The sequence below is a fragment of the Homarus americanus genome, unplaced genomic scaffold, assembly GCF_018991925.1.
Source record: "Homarus americanus isolate GMGI-L3 unplaced genomic scaffold, GMGI_Hamer_2.0 scaffold6317, whole genome shotgun sequence".
Classification (NCBI taxonomy): Eukaryota; Metazoa; Arthropoda; class Malacostraca; order Decapoda; family Nephropidae; genus Homarus; species Homarus americanus.
Window position 1 is genome coordinate 21,777,319 of NW_024730668.1, and position 22,237 is coordinate 21,799,555.

General features: G+C 37.3%; 1 protein-coding gene across 1 annotated transcript; it reads right to left on the minus strand.

Moving 5' to 3' along the window:
- Positions 1-2,029: 2,029 nt before the first annotated feature.
- LOC121867331 (probable signal peptidase complex subunit 2) lies at positions 2,030-14,002 on the minus strand. The gene is made up of 4 exons (XM_042367252.1): positions 13,865-14,002; positions 11,833-11,913; positions 7,288-7,421; positions 2,030-2,215 (listed from the first exon to the last, which is right to left on the minus strand). The coding sequence occupies exons 1-4, from the start codon at positions 13,883-13,885 to the stop codon at positions 2,050-2,052; spliced, it is 402 nt and encodes a 133-aa protein (XP_042223186.1). The 5' UTR covers positions 13,886-14,002; the 3' UTR covers positions 2,030-2,049.
- Positions 14,003-22,237: the final 8,235 nt, after the last annotated feature.

The following is a 22,237-nucleotide window of genomic DNA, read 5'->3' on the forward strand; positions in this document are numbered from 1 at the left end:
TCACCCATAAAAACACCCACATATGGTATTTCAGTATGTTTTTCTTTAAATACACATGTATTAGCCCCTGTCTTATAGGCAGAAGTATTTATATAAAAGGGTTAATTACATTAGACGTATATACTCTATCACCCCCTGTAACTTTCCACTAGCTATGAGGTAGCATGTTCAGAGCACGTGTTATGTGCCCATGGGAAGTCACGTCACTTAGTGCTGAGTAAAGCATTAAGTAACCGCCTCTGGCCACCTATTGCGGCAGTAGTTTGATAATCCTGACTAGAGAAAGATGTTATTGAGAGCCATCGTGATGGTTTATTCCCTCGAGGGAGGCGTTGGATATATTTCCTTTCTTCCTCAATGGGTTCCTATTCACCTCACTCAACTATCTCATCAACAGGACGTACTTAGCAGAGCTATTTAACATAGCCTTCATCGCCATTTTAACACTCATAGCTACAGTAATTTACGCACTGTAATATTCCTTTGAAAGTGTACATATAACTCTTTATAATAAATACAACAAATGGAAATATATGATTTCACTACAGAAGATCCAAATCTTTTATCTATATTTTACTATGTCTAAAATATAAGGTAATGCTTCACAAGTGGTTGTTACAAGTGGTGATAACCCAGGAAGTTTGTTACATATACAAAGTTTCACAAGTAACTGTTATATTCATTTAAAAAGTCACCTCAACAGATACACAGTTGGTAAAGGTAGAGATATTATGTTTTCCCCATTACTGTAAGCATACTGTTACATTTGTGCCATTAAGAAGCAAATCGTTATACACATACAATGGTGAAAAACACTAAAAAAACAATAAAATATACTTACAACAATATTCAATACAGTATATACTGTACTATATTATACTATAAGGTGTACTGAACAAGTTTGTACGTTATGTCTGAGATACTTGAGGCACCCATAAACACGACATACAGGTATACAGTATGATATTTCAGTAAGTTTTCTTTAAATACACGTACAATGATGAAAAACATTAATAAAACATTGTAATCATACAATATACTGTACTATACAGTAAGTATAAAATAAGAAAAAATTAAGTGGAAAGGGAGTTGTGTGTGACGGAGTATGGGTGGCTGGACTGGACTCAACGGAAATTTCCCACCCCTTTATAACAGTTTGCAATTTCACCATAATTCCCATATTATTTATGTTCATTTGGTGCCAGGTTAATGAAATATTATTGTTAAGTAATCCCACACTCAACCCCAGATGAGTTATTTAATTTGTTTACTTATGGAAACAGCTGACCAGCCAGCAAGCCCTGGCATCTGCCTGTGTTATTTATTTACATATTTATATATTTACTAATTGGTGTAATGGTGTCACCCAAAGGATGATTATGAGAAGGGAAGGAACTTTTTATGTACAACTACTTTTTTTTATATCTTCAACCAATATTTTTCTTCTTTATTAGGGAATGAACTGTAAACCGTAAAATTGTGAATGGCAAGGGTTTACTGTATATGTAACTGTAATCACTTCTTACATCTTAATACCTGCAATGGAGGTAGGGGTAGGGGATTAGTGAGTATTAATGTTAGTGACTTGACCTGATGCAATGTCAGGTCATGCATTGCATATAAGCTCCTCTCATTTGCAGTGGAGGTAGGGTGGGGGATTAATGGGTCTCATGAAGAGAAGTTGTCTTGAATAAATATGAAAGCTAAAGTGCTCCAATATTTCCCTTTTCCTGTACATATGGGACACTTACTGAATGTACAGTTTATGTAACTGTTCTCACTTTTTTACGTCTTAACATTGGTACAGTAAGGTACAGCACTGCGCAACACAAATTGTATGCAAAAACAACAGTTAGCTAGGAAACAACCTTCTACAATGGCAGCAGAATATGAACTTAGCAATCTAAACAGCTAAGCCATCCACTCGCCTGGCACCTGATTTTCTCCTTGGAATGGAGGGTTTTCCCAGTGTTTAAAGCACCCTTTGGTACTTTTGTGATATTATGATGCATCAAACATAATAAACTTCTTGAGAAGAAAGTTCAATGCCTACCTCTTGAGAGAAGATGAAGCATTCCACACATCATCCGGGTCGATGCCAGCAGCGTCTTTGTTGAGAGCTGTGCAAAAGATGCCACACTCCAGGTAAGTAGTGTACCATGTCAACACTCCCATCATGATGAAGTAGGCCACTACACACACACACATTACACTTCTGAAAATACCAACACTAATGTTTAAGAATACTGTACCTGTATAATCATCAATAAAAAAAAATTTAAGGATCGATCCTGGATATTCCATTTCATAACCCAAGTTGAGACAAGGAAAGATCTGTAGTGTACCCACCAATTCTGTGCTGACCTACATACTGTAGTTAGCCCAGCAACATTAGGTATGTACACCCACTAAAAAAATTATTCAGCACCCGTGTCATATTGTATCATGCCGTAAGGGTGCGGGATAATTTTTTAGTGGGTGTACATGCATGTACTGTATACATGTGTGTGTGTGTGTGTGTGTGTACAAATATCATGTACATCCAAAAAATATTATTCGGCACCTTTACGGCGTGATACAATATGACGCGGGTGCCGAATAATTTTTTATTGGGTGTACAGTACAGTATATAACAAGCACACCAATAAATTACTCAATAGCCATCATTCACAGCAGGGCCAGAGGTTGAGTGACTTAAATGCAGAAGTAGGTGTTGCAAGAACTTGCCGACTTCCTGCTCCTTCAAGGAAAGGGCACTCCCTAAAAAGACGAAAGCTAACTCTGGTGCACGAAGAAATGTTTACTACCTTTAGTTTTTGACCTTATGATAATTTTTTTGCACATTTTGTATGAAAGCTTGTGTGCACATGTAAGAGTAAAAAACTGTATATGAAGAAAATTACGAACATTATATAGTATCTACCCAAAATTAGGAGTTGAAAAATAACCATAACATAACTCAGGGGTCCTTCTCTCACTCACACTGATTGCGTGAATATCTCTCAGGAGTTTGTTCTGGCTAACTTTATCTTTACTAGTGAATTTTACTGCAATCATGGCCCTTAAGAGGAAAATTAGTGTCAGTGCTCGTGGTGGCAAGTGAGAAAAAGAAAAAACACAAACTGAGAATTTTTGAAGAAAAATGCAAGATATTGGACTTATAAGGAGTGGCACAGCGAACTCTGAAGTTGTACGTCGGTTACCTTAGTATAAAAAGGGGTCATACACATACAGGGGGTCCTCGTTATAAGTGGTTAGTAAGGACCAGAAAAAAGCCACTTAAACTGAAACCCCCTATAAAGGGGAATTAATTCCCATAAGAATTAATAGGATTAGGGTCTAATTACGATCCCCACACCATAAATGGCACTCAAATTTTAATTTGATATTCTTTAACATTTATATATACCTTAGAAACATTTGTTAAACATTATTTTATAAAATTATTTAATTAATCTATTTAAGGTAATTAGAAGTCATTTGGTGTCGGTGCGTTGATGCAGTGAAAGCTACCTAATCATTGGCCGGGCTCCCTAACCACACACTTGCACGCTAATTTCAGAGAAAGTGGTTCACCGAGACAAGTTATAAAAATAAATAATTTTAACATATAAATGATTTTTATTAGCTTACCTTCAAAAGTAACCATTCATGAGTAGAAATGAAACTTCTTTCCAAGCTTGAGCGAGATCCCCAATAAATCCTACAATGCACAGTGCTACAGGCATAAACAGCTGAGCATTCTCGCTCTCCCTAACAATGTTGCCAGCACTCACCGTCTATCAAGCTTCGGATTTTTCAGTAATTCGAGTGACCCTGAGCCCCTCCTTTGTTGAATTCATGAGGGTATAATGTAAAAATAAATATAAAAAATTAAAAATAAATCCTGGAATGAGGAATAATATCTGTGGAGATGGCATGTAATTGCACAGCTGACTTGCCACTCAATAGCACTAAGAGTGGGTGAGGCTGAGTTGTGAGACATGTTATTGTTCAACTCGTAATTTCAGGTAGATATACTGTACCCAGTGTGTAACTTTCTTCATTTTATTTTACTCTGTTACATGCACACACACAATTGCTCATACAGAATGTGCAAACAAAATAAAAATAATAATTATCATAAGGTGAAAAACAAAGGGAATAAACAGTTCTTATGTGGTCTGCAGTTAGCCAACAGAGTGGGGGAGGGAGTCCCCGTAAATTTATAGACTTTTTACATGTACAACACACAAACACAAAAAAGTGACCTTGAAAACCCATAGGTGGCAAGTAATTAGCATTGTGAAAGTAATTAAAAATATTCAGGTGTAATGTGGGAAAGAAATAATCCAGATATCGAACTGCAGAGAGCAGATCCTTAATCAGCATGTTCAGTGGTGTATACTGTACAGTATATTGAGATTTTGAACAAAATCGGTGAAATTAAGATAGCCAAAACCAGCTTTTCTCTCAGAATTAAAACTTAATGTATCTAATTACTTAAGTACATCCTGAATTACACAGAAACACCAAAAAGTGACTTTTGAAAAACATAGGCATCATTGGGACAATAATTACCGATATACAATATCCAAGTGCAAACAACAGATCCTTAATCAGCATGTTAACGAGTCATAGCAAGCTTGCTATTTGAGATGAAAAGGTGGGATTTGTTGTATTAGCATTGTAAATAAATTATCTACAAGCTGTTTTATATGAGTAATCACATTAAAATAATGATTTCTATACCTAAGTGCGAGTAGAACACAAAATTTCTGTACACGTTTAATGAAAATGTTCATACATCACATTATATTTAGAAAATAGTTATAAAAGAAAAGTTGTGAAAAAATTTATATTTTGCTAGGGAGAGGCATCAGGAGGCACCAGACTACCATCACATGGTGCAATGTCCTTGCACTTTTCATGTTTTCCCACCCCTCCACCTTTGCCAGCAATATGAGGCAGGGTTCAAAACTCTCACAACACTGTTATGAATAAATTAAATCACTGTGATTTACGAGAAATCAACAAAAGCCACAGGAAAATGTGTGGAGAATGTAGATCAATGTTATATCCTGGTTCCTTGAAACACAAAAGGGATCGCGCTGACATTGCAAAATATGTATCTTGCGTGTCTAGCACTCATACGCAAACCTTTTTTTTTTTACTTCATACGAAAATTTGCACTATATACCTGTAGAGGTGTTGACCATTATACGATGGGGTTAGGGACTTCAAAAAGCCATAGTATGGTGATTGATCATACATCGATATTAATAACCTCTGGTGAAAAATAAGTTCTGTTCGTGAGATCCTGAAGAGCCAAAATTAACGCCCAGATCGGTTATTTTTCATCTTGTAATTTCGGGTAGGCATACATAATTTTTTATTTTATTTATTTTTTACTTTGCTACGTACACAAACAATCTTTCATTCAGAATGTAAAAAAAAAAAAAATACTGTATTATAACACCAAAAAGATAAAAGAAACACAGTAAACATTTATTACGTGTACAGAAGTTATCACAGAGCAGGGTAGACATACAGTACACAATTTTCTAAAAAAAATTTTACTCAGGTACATGCACACATTCTTTCATACAGAATGTGTAAAAAATAAAAAATAAAAATTATTACAAGGTCAAAAAACATAAAGGGAATAAAAATTTCTTATGTGTAAGGGAGTTATAATAGAGTGGGGGAGGAGGTAGTGGTGTGGGGGGTTGTCATTAGTATTACAAGTATTTTTATTTATTCTTCACTTTTACTGGTACAGTATATTATTTTATGTACAAAGAATAACATTTCAGTCATTCAGTTACCTAGATGACTCGCATCTGGGAAGGGAAGGAGGGAGACGCAGTTACACTTACAGCTCACTGCCTCCACACACACACACTCTCGTGCTCTTCGTTTTTCTTATTCTAAAGTGTTATGCTATACAGTACTGGACTACTGTATTGTCGTAATTAGAAAATTTGGAATTACTGTATTCACGATACGAAGTGATGGAAAATTCTGAATGCATCTCTAATGTTCATTTCTTTCCATTACAGCATGCCCTTAAAATTCGTGGAGGCTAGGTTCTCAAAATGGCCACGAATAGCCAAAAATCTGCAAATAACATTTGCCGACGGGGTGGGTGGGTGTTTACACTTTTACTCGTGCAAAGATGTATATTTCCTTTATGTGTTTGCACCACAAAACTCTCACTTTTAAGATTGCCAGCCATTTTAAAGTGAATTACAAACAAAATTTTTTACAGTGCACAGCATAATCACTGACGTTGGGATTCGAAAATACGTAATTTGACAAAATTTTGGTACGACTGAGGCGGTTGTATGTCTAGGTCAGGGGTGTCAAACTCATGGCCCGTGGGCCAAATGTGGCCCTTGTGATGGTCAGGTGTGGCCAGCGGGATGACAGTAAAATTTATCATCCCGTGAAATTATGAAAGAAATAGATATAATCATGTTTATTTAGTAAAATGATTTTTACATACTTAAGATCAGACAAACCCAAATGAGGTACAGTATTCCTGGTAAGCCAGGTAAGGCAATGTGTGAAGCTGTAATCTTCAATCCTGCAAATATGTGATATAGCACTTATGTTGGCCCTGAAGAGGGTAACTAAAATAAGACTTGGCCCTCAAAAGGTTTTGAGTTTGGCACCACTGGTCTAGGTGGTCGTAAGTCGCTTAGGTCGTAAGTCGGGGAGTAGCTGTATATAGTGTGTGTGTGTGTGTGTGTGTGTGTGTGTGTGTGTGTGTGTGTGTGTGTATATATATATAGTATATATATATATGTCAGCACTACACCTGACAAGCACATGCTTTGTAAACAAACATTAGAGGCCACAACCATCGTAAATCTGATCATAGCCATCGCACAGCGGTAAATTGTGTTACTGTACTGTTTTAACATCATAAAATTGATTGATAGTACTGTACAGTATATAGATACAGTACATCGTATAACGGTTAACACCTGTACAGTATATAGATACAGTACATCGTATAACGGTTAACACCTGTACAGTATATAGATACAGTACATCGTACAACGGTTAACACCTGTACAGTATATAGATACAGTACATCGTACAACGGTTAACACCTGTACAGTATATACAGTACATCGTATAACGGTTAACACCTGTACAGTATATTGATACAGTACATCGTATAACGGTTAACACCTGTACATTATTTGGCAAAGTACAAAAAAAAAAAAATCATAAATTTCATTCAAATAAAATCTAAATCAGAACCAGAAACAAACTAACTCACATCCTATATCTTACCTGGACTGTGGGAACGGATAGAGCCAGTCCCATATAAGAGCAAAGACAGAGAATCCCACTGCTACAGATGAGATGATAAGTCGACCATCAAGCAGCTTATGGCTCTCAACATAACTAAATCTTGACAGCAACACCTAAAATGTAAACAAATACAGTGTGTGAATCATTCAATAGCAGGTTTTTCCTTATCACAGATAAAGAGTTCCCACCCAAAAGAGCCCAAAAATATACAGGGTACAATACTTATAATCTGCTCTGAATATTTGAAGTCACTAACCACCTCTTCTTATATTAAGGGAGAACCAACACCAAGAAACTACACTGAAAATTACCCGGTAATTACCGAGGTCTCTTTCCTGAAGCCAATTGTACACACTAATAGTATAATGACTGTCATTGCAGCAAGACTTCTTTAAGCGGAATTATATAGGGGGTCGAGGCTGTCCAACTTAAGCAAAACCTTCCTACTAGGTTCTTTCAACCATCATTTTGCAGAAAAATCCCTTCTATAAAGAAAAATACTGTACTGTAATGTTAACATACTGTGCTTATTTTTATTGTAACATGAATCTTTAGATGGAGGACAATGGGGACTGCTTACACTTACATTATGTATATTCACACATTTAATTACACTTATATTTAGTATGCACTTAAATCTAGCTGTTGTCATAAAAATTAGTCTGCTTTAGCCAAAACTCTTCACACACATAATGTTCATGAATGCCCCAGCATAGATTGTCTCATATCTTCAATTCCTTTTCAATTGGTAGAGTTCTGAGCACCATTTCTTTTCTCCCAGTGATCCTCAGAGGTGTTGCTTTACCTTTTCTTGCTTCAAGAGCCATAATAATACACCAGGAAAGCACTAAATACGAGAAAACCCCAGGGTGCTCAACGAAAAGTGGTTGCAATAACAAATAAATGGGAACTGATGCCTTGCCCAACTGCCACTCCACACAACCACTCCTAAGCCAAACCTTGTCCTACTTATGGGGGTTTCTGACATACAGAAGTATGAATTAGAGGGGTCTAAACACTTTTGCACACAGTGATGTGTATCACGTGTCATCATCGTCCAATAAGCATGGACATAGAAAATGTCACTCAAGAGATTTTTTTAAAGAAAATTGAACAATTCCGATTGACACTTGAGATTTTGTTTATTTTATGATATAGTATTTTACTTACAGTATTTAAATTTGTAACCATCTTGTGTGTAATATGTGTAATAAAAATGCTCTTCTGTGGCGATTATAAGCGTCTGAGCTATCTGTAAAGTGATGAAGTGTTTTATAAGTGTCTGAGTGTTTATAAAATGTTTATATGTTTATTTTAAAATATTTCACTTGTTCAAACTTGCAAGCATCACAAGTGTGGATTGAGTAATAAATGCCCCTTTGTGGATACAATGACCGTCTGAGCATTTTCCATCACACCAAAAGGTAAAATTGTTTTAAAATAGAGTTTTACAAAATCTGTATACAGTACCTATAATATTACAAAGATTTATTATTGTATAGTACAGTATGTTACAATTCAGTACATTGTATGTATAACAGAACAGTACACAGTGTGAGGATGGAATTGTTTTTCTAAAATTGCTAACAGCCAAACCATATAGCAAATATATATACAGGGGGTCCCTGACTTACGAACACCCACCGATACAAACGAGGTTCCATAAGGTAAATTATTTTAAGAATCTGACATAGGTAAAACTGGTTCGTAGAATTAACATATGAGAATTAGTTAGTGTGGCGTAGCGGCGAGGCAGAGTGGGGAGTAATGAGTCACCCAGCCATGCGCTTTGGGGGAGCATCAGTAAGTTTTACCCTCACTGCATTAACGAGTGTGATCAAGTGCAAACTGTTGTTTTTTTGTTCATTAACTCTCTTTTTTTGCCCTCATCATGTCTCCAAAACGCAAACCTGATGCAAGTGATAGTCGTGCATCCAAGAAAAGGAAAACAATTACAATGAAAGTGTAAGTTAATGTAATTAAACTATCTGAAAAGGGCGAAACACCCTCAGTCAATGGCAAAGCATTGGGCTTCAATCAGTCAATGATCAGAACAATTTTGAGAGACAGAGAATTCTTGAAACATGTAAAAGGATCTACACCAATGCACTCAAATGTGATAAAAATTCAAAGAAGTGGATTGTTAATTGAAATGGAAAGATTGTTAGTGATATGGAAAAAGCGAGAAGCTTGCAAGCTGACGTGAAGGCTAAAAGTGGTGGTGAAAGTGATGGGGAAGATTTTGTTGCTAGTAGGGGCTGGTTTAATTGGTTCAAGGTAAGGGCAAATGGTGTTTGAAAAAACTCTGCCCACAGTTTGTCCACGATTTCAGGAGCTTTGAAAATGATGTTGGGGAAGTGACACAGACAGTGGTAGACCATGGGAACCAACTCCAGTTTGATATTCACGAGGATGTCACATAGTTGCTTGAGTCTCGTGCTGAAGAATTAAGCAATGAGGACCTGATTGAACTGGAGAAGCCAATTTTGTCAGAGGATGTAGAGGAAGCTGAAACTCCAGAACCAAAGCAATTCATTACAAAATAAATGGCAGATGGTTTCAGGCTTATTAAAGGATTGTTTAAAATTCAACAGCAAGATACCAACACAGCAAGATTCCCCAAGATTCATATAAGTATTACTGAATGCCTACAATGCTGCAGAGAGATTTATGATAAGAAGTTTTCAGTTCAACCATCCCAATAAAGCCTGTCACTCCTATAAATGCCCATCTCTACATGCAAGTCAGCCCTGGTTTCAATGTAAGTCCTAAACTTTAATTTTTACTTTCCTTTACTATACTTTGTCATTCAATTCTTCCTTTTCCTTAAATTAACTGATTCGAGATGTATAAAAGGACTTAGGTTATGATATAGTGCACATTGGGTGTGTCCCGACTTACAATATGTACAGTCGGCCACAGGAATAAGTATACACACTGTACAGTAGCTGTAACGTCTGAAAATGGTCTGGTAACGATGAAACTGAGAATTCAGATGCATGATGAAACTCAGCTCCCCCCACCTGTTATCTCTAACTATTTTATGTTTCTCCTTCTTTATTCTTCTATTTATTCCTCTTCCTTCCTTTATTACGCCAAACATCAGTAAAAAAAAAAGTAGGGTAAGAGAAAAAGTGGGGGAGGAGGAGGGAGCCGTACGATAACTACAATCTCATTCAGCAACAAGTTTACTATCACTGGATACAATATATTACTTGTAATATAAACACAAGACACTAGTAAAACATTCACAACAAATGTATTTAAAACATATATGTAGGAATAAAACAAATTACAGGTCATTTTGTAATTTTGTCTGTTCTGTTCAGGACAGTGTTACCAGATATTTTGTCTCAAACACGAACTGTAGGTGTATACTTATTCTTGTGGCCGACTGTACATTTCCGACTCAGGAACGGAACTCGTTCGTAACCCAGAAACACCCTGTATTGATTTTTTTATTGAATGAATATTAATGAGTATAAAGCATAAAAATGCTTTATTCTTTTATCTAACACTTATTATCCTTACTTGGTTGTTTGTTGGCTAAAATTGTATTGTAAACTGCAATGCATGACCTTACATCATAAAAATTATTTCTTCTTTTTTCACTTTTTTATCATTTCATATGAACAAACAATCAATTGCCTAGAATATACAGTAGTTTGTTTATATGTAAAAAATAATTGTTTGTCAAAAAATATATCCAAAGAAGAAATGAGTGTGGCTCTTCCATGCAAGAATAACATAAGCCCATGTGTGGGAGGGGTAGTTGCTATAAATAAGGCAGTGCTTATGAGTGTTAATGTGTAATTTATTTACAGTATATTCTTGTTACATATATTTTCTTTTATCATCACTGCCCTGCTTATTGATATATACAGAATATCATCTAATCTGTATTAAATAGCATTACTTGAAAATTTTCAGCCAATACTCTACAGTATACTGTACAGTACATAATATTATAAGAACCTTATAAATATCCTGGTAAATCGTTTGTAATTTGGAATTTATATGACTAACATTTTATTTAGATTAATTTTTTTACAGATGTGCTTAGACTAGTTTGATGTACAACTCTGACATCCTACAGTACTTTGTACATGTACTCTATCAAAAATGATTGACCACCTAAAATGAGCTGAATAAACAAGATCAACCAAAAACCTAACCAAGGAAAAACAGTTACATGGACCTACTTTTCATATCTGGAGTAGTGGGGGGAAAAAAAAAATAAACTACTGTACATATTCTAGAGGTGAGGTTGGAGACGAGATGAATGGACAAGGTAACAATATGCCCCTTCCATAAATTATATTATAATACAAAAACAGGTAGTGTATTCAACTTTTTTTCTACCGAATTTGATGGACTGGCCTTTTACATGATTTATTTATTTTATTTTTTCACATATAACACAGTACCTGTACTGTTCTATATTATGGAAAATAACTTCCAGGCAAAAAAGACGGTGGTTTTCACTCACGAGCAGCCAAATTTCCCAAAGTTATTTATACTTACATCTTTCACTGCATCATCTAGGGCATTTTTGAGAGCATTTCCATCCCATTTGTTCACTTTTGGTGGATTTTCCTCCATAGTCTGAAAATAGTTGCATAAAAATTAAAGCATACCCTCTTCCTTTAACATCTGCACACAATTATCTAACAATCTAGATGATAAAACCAAATGCAGCATATCTCTATAGTACATATATCTTTACTTGGTAGATACATTAATATAAATTTCATGGGTTTTCTACACAACCAGCTGACCACTCTCATCAAGTAATACCAATTATGTTAGGTTTGCTCGGTTAGTTTGATTAATTTTATTAATGAAAAATTATAGAATGTAACAGTATCAGCAACTTCTGGAGTTCACTGCCAACATCACATAACATGAGTGTTTAATGCTATTTTTAGTATAATGTGAGTGGTCCATTTACACTTCTTTTTTTTATTTTATTTATGTGAGCTTATGTTTGGAATAATGAGACCATCGACAAGCATCATCATTGGGAGCAGGACCAAGGTCAATAATTGCACATGTTTTGCCCCTTGCATCATGCCACCAAAGCAGCTTTTAAGTTCTCCTGGTATCAGTGGAGCGAAGAAGCATAAGGTCATCGACACCAAGATTAAGATGGATGCTTCCAAATATTATGAAAGAGGTGAATGAACAGCTGATATTCAGCATGCCATTGGAATTAGTGAATCTACTTTACAGACTATTCCTGATAGTGTGGGAGAAGATCAAGGAGAGTGCCAAGAGTGGAACATTAATCCATGCATCTAAGACCTCATATTGCCAAAGTTCGATTATAGAAAAAATTAACAAAATCGAACAACTCATTCTTGTGGTAATGCTGTTCTCAGAAATTACCTTACTATTATTCAAACAAAACACGCGGAAAAAATGAGCGAAATTGAGGCATTATTATCATTTTGGTCATCCAGCGAATTTTAGGATTTTAAGTTTTGGAACCAGTCGTTTAGACAATTCTGAGACTCGTTTATTCTGTAGCATTTCTTCCGCAAATGATTACTTTTGAGAAAATCACTCGTGTGTGTTCATTTGTTGGTTACTAAGCTGTATTACGCATGCGCTAGAGTCTGAAGCATGCGCAATTGTTCTTTGGACGTTGATTGGTGGGTAAGATTTTGGATCAAGCAATCACAGCTCGATATAGGCACCCGCCGCCACCTGTTTGAATATGAATTTATTTCCAAGATGCCTCCCTTGTGCAATGGTTGTGATTTCAGTTACTTCCAAACCATCGCCAGATTTCACATCAATTATTACAGTAAAGATGGAGAAGAGAAGAAATTTCTACATGAACAGTGTTCTACCTACTGCGCCATTTTTGTTGTTTACCTCGCAGAATCCCTCTTCAAGAGACGTTTCCTATAAATGATGGTGAACACTTCCACGAATTCCCCCTCGCCATTGCTGGTGTACTGTATATCAACCTCAATATCAAGGTATATTGTTTAACACATAAATTAACACGATAATGCATAGAACCTAATAGAACCTGACCTAACATACCCAACCTATGGGTATGTTAGGTCAGGTTCTATGCATTGTCGTTTCCATTTTTGTTTAATATGACAGTGTAGAAAAATTTTCAACCAATTCCTTATGGTGGTAGCTGTTATTCTACACCTTCACTGATGTTCTTATCATTAAAAGGAGTGACATTTACTAGAACCTAACAGAACCTGACCTAACCAACCAAAGAAACCTACCTAACCTTACCTAACTTCCTAGCCGGGGGGGGGGGGCGCACACCCATCATATAAAACAGAAAGTACTTAGCCAATCAGAATGCACTCACGGTAAAATAGTGTTAGTAGGAATTTAGCAGGACACGGCAAAATATCCACTACGAATAACTATACAAATAAACTCGACCAAATTTCTTAAAACTTTTACCAGGCAGCTCTTAATTACTCTTCGGTAGACAACATTTTCACCCTCATCATCATCCTATATACGGTAAACCTTGTAAAAAACAAAGCTACTGTATCATGATATAAACAATACTTACCGCAATAACTTTTTCTGCCATTGTTAGAAGGTTCACAGCTGTCAGACTCTGCGTGTTGTTGTGGTACCTGACTCAGGTTCCATGCGCGCACTGCTAGTAGGTTTAAGATGTTCTCATTGGTTGCCTCGCTCAATAGCGACCAATGATAAACGTCAACGTATTTACTGGAAGAACAGCAATTAATGTTGAAAATAAACAACGAACAAGGTACGCTAAACTATCTTTTCTTTTTTGTTTTTTAAAATGTATTGCAGAAATTGTGGAATCTTATGTTAATGAGCTTGTGTTAGATTAGATTAACCTTTGTTGGGTCCTACTACCGGTAAAAGGAAACAAATAAGCCCGTGGGAATTTTTGTAACAAATAAATTTGCAAAATTGGAGAAAGTCGTTAAATAAATTAAATTTCATGAAAATAATGGTACTCTTACTACTATATATGACAAACAAATATTTAATTCAAGGTTTAATTTAACTAGTGGCCACCATTTTTATCCTCAGGCTCTTCGTTACTGACTGGCCTGATATACGCTTGGGCGGTCAGTCGTGTCTCTGTTGGACGAGAAAGTATCAAAATTGTTTAATCTTCTTCAAACATGTCCACACACTCACAAATTGTATGATCAAACACCTTGTTTGACAAACATATTTGATAGTGTGTGGGCGCCTTAACAAACAGGCCAGTACTCATCGCCAAATATTGGATGGGTACCTGTGCGAGTTTGTGGCGCCAGCGTCACAAAGTACAAAATTTATACAGCTTACGTTAAGCTTGATCGGCCAGCACTTCTGCTTCACAGACCTGCAAGTCACAAATAAAACATTTCCGCAAAACATGAACTTCACATTTAAAATCAACACAAAACCCTATATTTTTAATGCAAGTGGAACACTGTCCAAATTTTTAATAAGACTCGTACTAGCTATATATATATATATATATATATATATATATATATATATATATATATATATATATATATATATATATATATATATATATATATATATATATATATATATATATATATATATATATATACACTTAAGGCGATATGTACGGACTCTGGTATAATAATGCGTACAAAACATTATACATTATACGAACTACCCCTTTAAAGAGCTGATCATTTTCTGTTAGCAACACCATAGAAAACTTACAGACTACCTTGAGAGATGTTATTTTGGTTATGTGACTGTTATTAGAGAATAGAGCTTAATACATTACGTATTAATGTACTTCATATAAATCTCATAGTATTTGTTAATATTAAAAAATATATATAAATATTATCTAATAATGTAAAACTCCCAAATTATATTGATTGTATATAATTACATAAATTTAACAGAATATAGATAGATTTTTAAATGTGAATTTTGAATGACACGAGAATCCAGTCGAAATCCTACAACAAGGTTCTTCAAAAGAAATAATCACAAAATTTTACTGAGAATATTCTGGAAATAACCAATCCATAGAAACAAGCAACCAAACTTGTCACAGAAGAAAACGTGATAGAAATAGATCCAACCAGTCACCATACCACAAATCATCAGACTCGGCAGACAGAGAAAGCACAAACTGCCAAAGTTGACCCAACCAAAGTGAAAACAATAAAAGAATCCCACATTGGCCATCTTGCCCCCATCTTCACCAACCGAAGTGCAGGGCGACTGCAGACACCAAAACAGCAGACATGCGCATCAATACCGCCACCACTCCAGTGCAAGCCCCAGCAGTCACAGTGGGTGCCAATCCTCTCCAGCTGGTGCAGTCTGCCAAACTCCTGGCTGTAACGATAGACAATAAACTGGACTGGAAGGCCCATGTAAATAACACAGTCAAGGCAGCCTCATACCGTCTCTACATGCTACGATGACTTAGGTCACTTTGGACACCCACGCCAGAGCTGAGGACTATCTACAGCGCTTTTATTCTCCCCAAACTAACGTATGCGTCACCAGCCTGGTCGTCTTCTCTCAACTCCACCCAACAGCGTCAGCTAGAGAAGGTACAGAAAAGGGCCTGCAGAATCATGCTCGGGGCAGAATACTCCGGCTACGTCAATGCTCTCTCCACCCTGGAAATGCCATCCCTCAGTGACCTCTACCACCAAGCACTGGAAAGGTTTGGCAGCCAACTAATGAGCCACCCTCGTCATCGCCACCTCCTGCCACCGGCAGCCCCCCACCCACCTCGCGCAGTCCGCCACTACAACAAAATTCAGCCCATAAGAGCCCGCACCGATAGATATAAGAAGAGCACCATCCCATCTATTGTTAAAATATTAAACAACTCCTGATTTATGTACTGTACAGCCCTGTAAATGTATTCAAAGCATATTATATCATTATGTCTAAATCAAATGTAAGTCTGTATATTTTCAGCCACCGGCTGCAACTCTATTAATAAACCGTTTATTACTATTATTATTATTATTATTATTATCATGAGATCGGTATCCATCTCTACTCAGTTAACACACCACCTATAATATCAAGTGATAGACTTCTGCACGAAATCAAGGAAGGCACAGTCAAATTTACCTTCGAAGATGTCAGGGTTGAAGAATCCTACATAGAAACGTTGATAAATGCAGGACTAATCAACGGGACTAAAGGAAGAAAGAAATAGACTCGAGCCAGCAAACACCCTGCACCAAGTTCTCGGGACCCTTGACTTAACAAAACTGTAGTGGACGTCTCCCCTACAAACTGCGTAGCAGCCCACCACCTGCTATCACATTCCAACGTGCCGTTGCTTAGCAACGAAACTATTCACCGGCGACTTCTCGGGTTTTCCCACCATGACTCATAGCGGCTGCTGGGTATATAAGCTCTGTCTCTCCATTGAGATTCATTCTGACCATTCTTCTTGAACAAGCAACACCTCCTCCTCTGCCGCTGCCTGGCGACCCTCGCCTCTCCTCCGCCTGCCTGGCGGTCCTCGCTCCCGCCAGCGAGCATGTCCTTCTCTGAGCTTCCTCACCAACCAACTCTCATTCTGCCCATTTTCCTGAACAAGCAACATCTCCTCCAGCAAGCTCCACGCTGTTAACATTTCATTCAACCAGGAGGCCAGCAACAGGCAACATCTTCTCTAACGAAGCTCCTGCACATCTACCTCCTTCAACAAGCTACTCACCGCACGTCTCTACCAAGCAGCCCCTCACCACACAGCACCTCCAGCACCAGACTGTCTATCATATAACTTATATATTATACAAGAAAACCACATTAGAGTTTCCTTCCATCCTGAGTGCTAGACAACATTAATATCTCGATACCCCTACAAAACAAATCACTAAAGACAATCCAACACAACGTTCTTGCCTGGATCATGGCGAGGAAAACAGAACTCATTCACATATACAGCACAATAGACCCAGACATCATTCTCATCAACGCACATGGTCGGAAAAACAGTGACAAAATCAAGATCTTTAACTACCATGTACATCGAATGAACATACATGACGAACCACATGACGGAATAGCAATAGTTATAAAACGCAACATACAATACAAAATCATAGACAACTTTCAAAGTAACTTTCTTGCAGCCGAAATAAATACAACAAGAGGCCCAATAACCATTGAAACCTCATATCTAACATTCAGAAGGCCAATATTCCCTACAGGGGACATCTTAAAACTAACGAGGCAAAACAATCCAGCATACTTCATAGGAGACCTCAGAGCTAAACACACAACCTTAGGACACAATAATAGAAACCCAGGAGGAAAAATCCTCCATGCTCTCATCGAACACGGGACAATAACACACCTCGGGCCCGACTTCGAAACTTACGCATCAGCCGGTAACTCTGGGAAACCCGACATTGTTTTAAGCAATAGGCATCACCATCTAAACGTACATCTAAAAGCTGGACCCACAACAACCAGTGATCATCTACCCATAATAGCAACTCTATCCACACCCCCGATACAAATTCCATCAATCCCAAGATTTTCACTCAATAGGGCAAATTGGGAAAAATTTTAATCGGATCTTAGCAACAACGAACCAACACTCCTACACAACAAAGACACAACAGAGATTGACAAAACACTGGATACATGGTACAATGAAGTAATAACAGCAATGAAAAACAACATCCCAAAAACAACATACCGTACATTACCACATGCACAATTAACATATGAAGAGAAAATGATCCAAACCAGATTCACCAATCTATATGAATACACAAAAACACACGGGTGGTGCAATGACAACAGAATATTATACAGGAATTTAAAAGAAGAGCTGAAAGTCATAAGCAAGAACAAATACAATGAAAAAATGGAACAAACTGATCTATGACACACAAGCAGACTACAGAAACCCAAAAGCATTCTCGAAAAAAAAAACCTAATGGTAACTAACTCGGACGAAACTAGCTAGGTACATAAAGGACAAAAACGGAAGAAAGGCAACAGAACCACACGATAAAGAACCAATATTTAGAGAATACTGGAAAGACATATTCAGAATCAACGACGAAGATAATAGAAGCTTCTGCCAAGAAACAGAACAGGCAACTAGAACATATTTGAGCCAGAACACAGAGAAATGGAAACCCACTTGAAAAATCAACCTCAATTCATTAAATAATAATAACCCAATAATTGCTCCATTAACCCAAGATAATATTGAAAAAAAAAACAATAGCAAACTTTAAGAACAAAGCACCTGGCATAAGCCAAATTAATAAAATCGTACTACAAAACATTCCTGAGTCAATGATCGAACAGCTTAAAAATATATATATAATGCCTCACTTGCAACTGGCTTCTTCTCTACCAAATTTAAAATAGCCAAAATCAGATTCATTCCGAAAGTAGGCAAGAACCATACCCAAGCAGAGAACTACAGACCTATCTCACTACTGGAAACACCCAGTAAAATATTGGAAAAAATAGTCAACCACAGACTCAGAAATTATCTAGACCAAGAAAACAAATATAACCCGAGACAGCAAGGCTTTCGGAAAAATCGCGGAACCAACACAGCAATAGCACTAATATACGAATCAATTGCAAATGCTGCAAGCAACAGAGACCAATGTAATATAATTCTAAGATATGTATCAAAAGCATTTGATAAAGTCTGGCATGAAGGACTGAAGTTGAAAATAATCAAACTGGACATGCCTTCCAATATCACAACACTTCTATGCAATTTTTTAGACAATAGAAAGGCCAAATTAATCATCGACAACCATTTAGGACAAACTTTCAACCTCCACAGTGGAGTTCCCCAAGGCATTAATATATCGCCGACATTATAAACTGTATACACAGCAGACATGACACAACCACGGCAATCAGAATATATAGTATATGCAGATGATGTCACACAGATAGTCAGGTACCCAGGAAAATCCAAACAAATGATGGCCATTAGAACAAGCAGAGAAATAGAGATAATAAATAACTATGAACGAAAATGGAAGATAAAAACTAATGTCCTAAAACTCAAAATAATTCACATCGCAAAAACAGATCCCTACCCCACTATTGTCAATCAGCAACAAATACCATATGCTGCCAACGGAAAAATATTAGGACTCAAGATAACCAGAAGCGGAATAATCCCCCACACCAATGAAAGAATAGCAATTGCAAAATCACAACTTACAAAGCTCAGAAGATTCCTCCAATTAAACACCAACACGCAACTGCACCTATACAAAGCACTGATCAGACCACACTTAGAATACCCTCCGATACCTCTGAACACAATCGCAAGAACAAACAAACTTAAATTTCAAGCAGTGTAAAATATAGCCCTCAGAAGAGCGGCAAAACACAGACCACCATACACACAAACAGGACAAGACAAACATACAGAACACAGTATAGACCCACTCAACACCAGAACACATACCCAAGCAAAAGCAAATGCAATATGGGAAAAAATCCATCAAGAACAGGATCCCATACTGAACCAACTAAATGAGGAAAGCAACAACACATCGCACAGATGGTGGCCTATAAGTATAAAAACTGATAACGAAGAACCAGAGCCTCTATATACACAATAAAAATGAACCAAAAGATGGGAACAACTCTCCAGTCACACAAGGACCTGGAGGGACCCCACAAACAAAGACCTCAAAAGATCACAAACACCCACAATAAAAACTAGAAACGAAAAAGATGGGGATCATCCCTCCAGTGCCACAAGGACCTGGAGGGAGCCCCCCCCCCTCCAACATAATATGCCCCAAGAGAACATCAAGTAGAACAACTTAGCTTAGCTTGGCTGAGACCGGCCTTCCCTAACCGCAAGAGTCCCCTAATGCATCACTTTTGACGGAAGACAAAACTTCGTCTCCGCAAGGTGGATAGCCCCCTGCTGTCAACCTCCTCCTATATTTCCATTTCTGAACTTTACCTTGTACTGTGTACCCTTCTTGCACCCTCAGAGCTAATGCTCTCCTCTCTCCGTATCACCACCACCACCACCTTCCGCAAGATGGATAACCCACATGCTATCAAATCTCCCACTTTATTTCCCACTTCCTTTTTACTTTCTTGCTATTATGACAAATATCTTCTTGTGTCTAAAGAGCAAACAGCTCTCATCTCAACAACAACTTGGAAGACGGACTAGTATTAATTTTAGCCTATGGTCCGAGTATAAGTAACAATCCTACAAATGTTGAAAAGAACTACAGTATTGGGAATTTGCAGAGAATGAGCATATTTATAATTTGGAGACACTGTCTTGAGCCAAGTTTGTTTATTACATCAGTAATAAATTTTTAATGGGATGAAGGAAGGGTGAAACTAATAAAGATAATGAGATAATTCAAAGATCATATTGATTGTATTGCAATTACCTATACAATAATACAAGGTGGAAGATGCCTACTTGATTCTAATTTTTGCTATAAAAAACTAAAACTCCTCCGTCAAATTTCGTGAATTTTCATTACAGTAACTGAGATTAGGCAGCGATTAACTTTCTAACCAATATTGGGATTCCAACAAAACAGTTGTTACTTGTTTTCTTATTTAATGGCAACATTCAGACCAATATTGGAAGGTAATGGATGGAATGCAAAGAAGTTAGAGCCGTGAGCTTTAAATGTATGGAACTGGCAGATACGCGCACTTTTTTTAGGGTTTGACAATGTTGGTGTGGCTTTAACTAAGGATTTGACAGACTGTTGCATTTCCACCTAAATTTTTCCGATCTTTCAATAAGTTTATTTCCATAATCCAAAGAGAAATTTAGGGTACCTTTTTTGCAGGACCGTGGGAATTGTTGAATATAACTTGTTGACCAAGAGAGGTGTTGGCGGAGGTGGCTTGCCTATAATTGGTTTCAGCTGTAGCATAGTGCAACAAATTTCCATTACTGGTACTGATAAGACCTTGGAGTGAATTTTACCCGAGTGGCCCAGGTGGTACAGGACTATGGCTAGCCCTGGCCAAATGTTGGCCAGGCGAGATTTCCAGTCAAGTCGCTGGTGACTGTAGTAATAAGGCTACGTTCCCTGTGCGAGCGTCCTGCGGCATCGAGACCACACGAGTGAACGCGCTACCTTGGTGTAGCAGACAAACAATGAGTTTTCTTTGATGTGTCCCACGTAGACGCGTGAAGCGTTCGCAAGCGACCAGGAAACGGGAACTAGACGCGCGACCTGGAAGCAGTGATCAAATATTTTGATGTCGCTTCCTCAGTCACGCGAGTCCTCGCATTCTACAACAAAACTAAAGAAGTCTATGCATTCATTTTCCACTGTTAACAGCTTGATCTTACAAAAAAAAAAAAAAAAATAGATCCTTGTGGAATATTAAAGTATCTGCAAAATGTTTCTCTTGTATTCTTTGCAGAAGATTGTAAAGCATTATTTATTTTAGGTGCTGTGTTATTCTCAACTGTACATTCTTGAACTGCATATGACTTTGCGTCCAGAGCCGAAGTGTCAATAATGATATGGAAAAGTGTAACACACTTTACAAGGTTAACAGTAGTATCTATCTTTTCAATAGCTTTATTTAAAATTCTCCCTTTACTTGTAGAAATTTCAAATGCACACTCTACAACACGCCGGGCATGTGACAATCTGTATTTTTTTCTTTGTTCAAAGCATTCCCAGGATAGGGTTTCAACAAATATACACAGTGGGTAGGCCTCGTCCCCAATAAGAACACATTCTGGTGTACTCGTGAACCTTCTTTGGACCTTGGCGAAGTTCCCTGAAGAGATCGTGAAATTCGCCTACTTTCATCCTCCTCTAATATATGGGATTTTTTTTCCTGGGTACCTCTGCGGGTACCATACGCCTTAGGGTATTATTTTCTAAAAGTACCAGGAAACGTCTGGGATGCGTAGACGGCATGTAAATGACGG

What these genes read in the sequence shown, in the direction of transcription:
- LOC121867331 (XM_042367252.1), bottom strand. Translation starts at nt 13,885, where the DNA reads ATGGCAGAAAAAGTTATTGCG. An exon ending in TAGATGATGCAGTGAAAGAT is followed by an intron (nt 7,422 to 11,832) that starts GTAAGTATAAAT and finishes TTTACATTTTAG; the next exon opens with GTGTTGCTGTCAAGATTTAG. An exon ending in TATCCGTTCCCACAGTCCAG is followed by an intron (nt 2,216 to 7,287) that starts GTAAGATATAGG and finishes TGGTATTTTCAG; the next exon opens with AAGTGTAATGTGTGTGTGTG.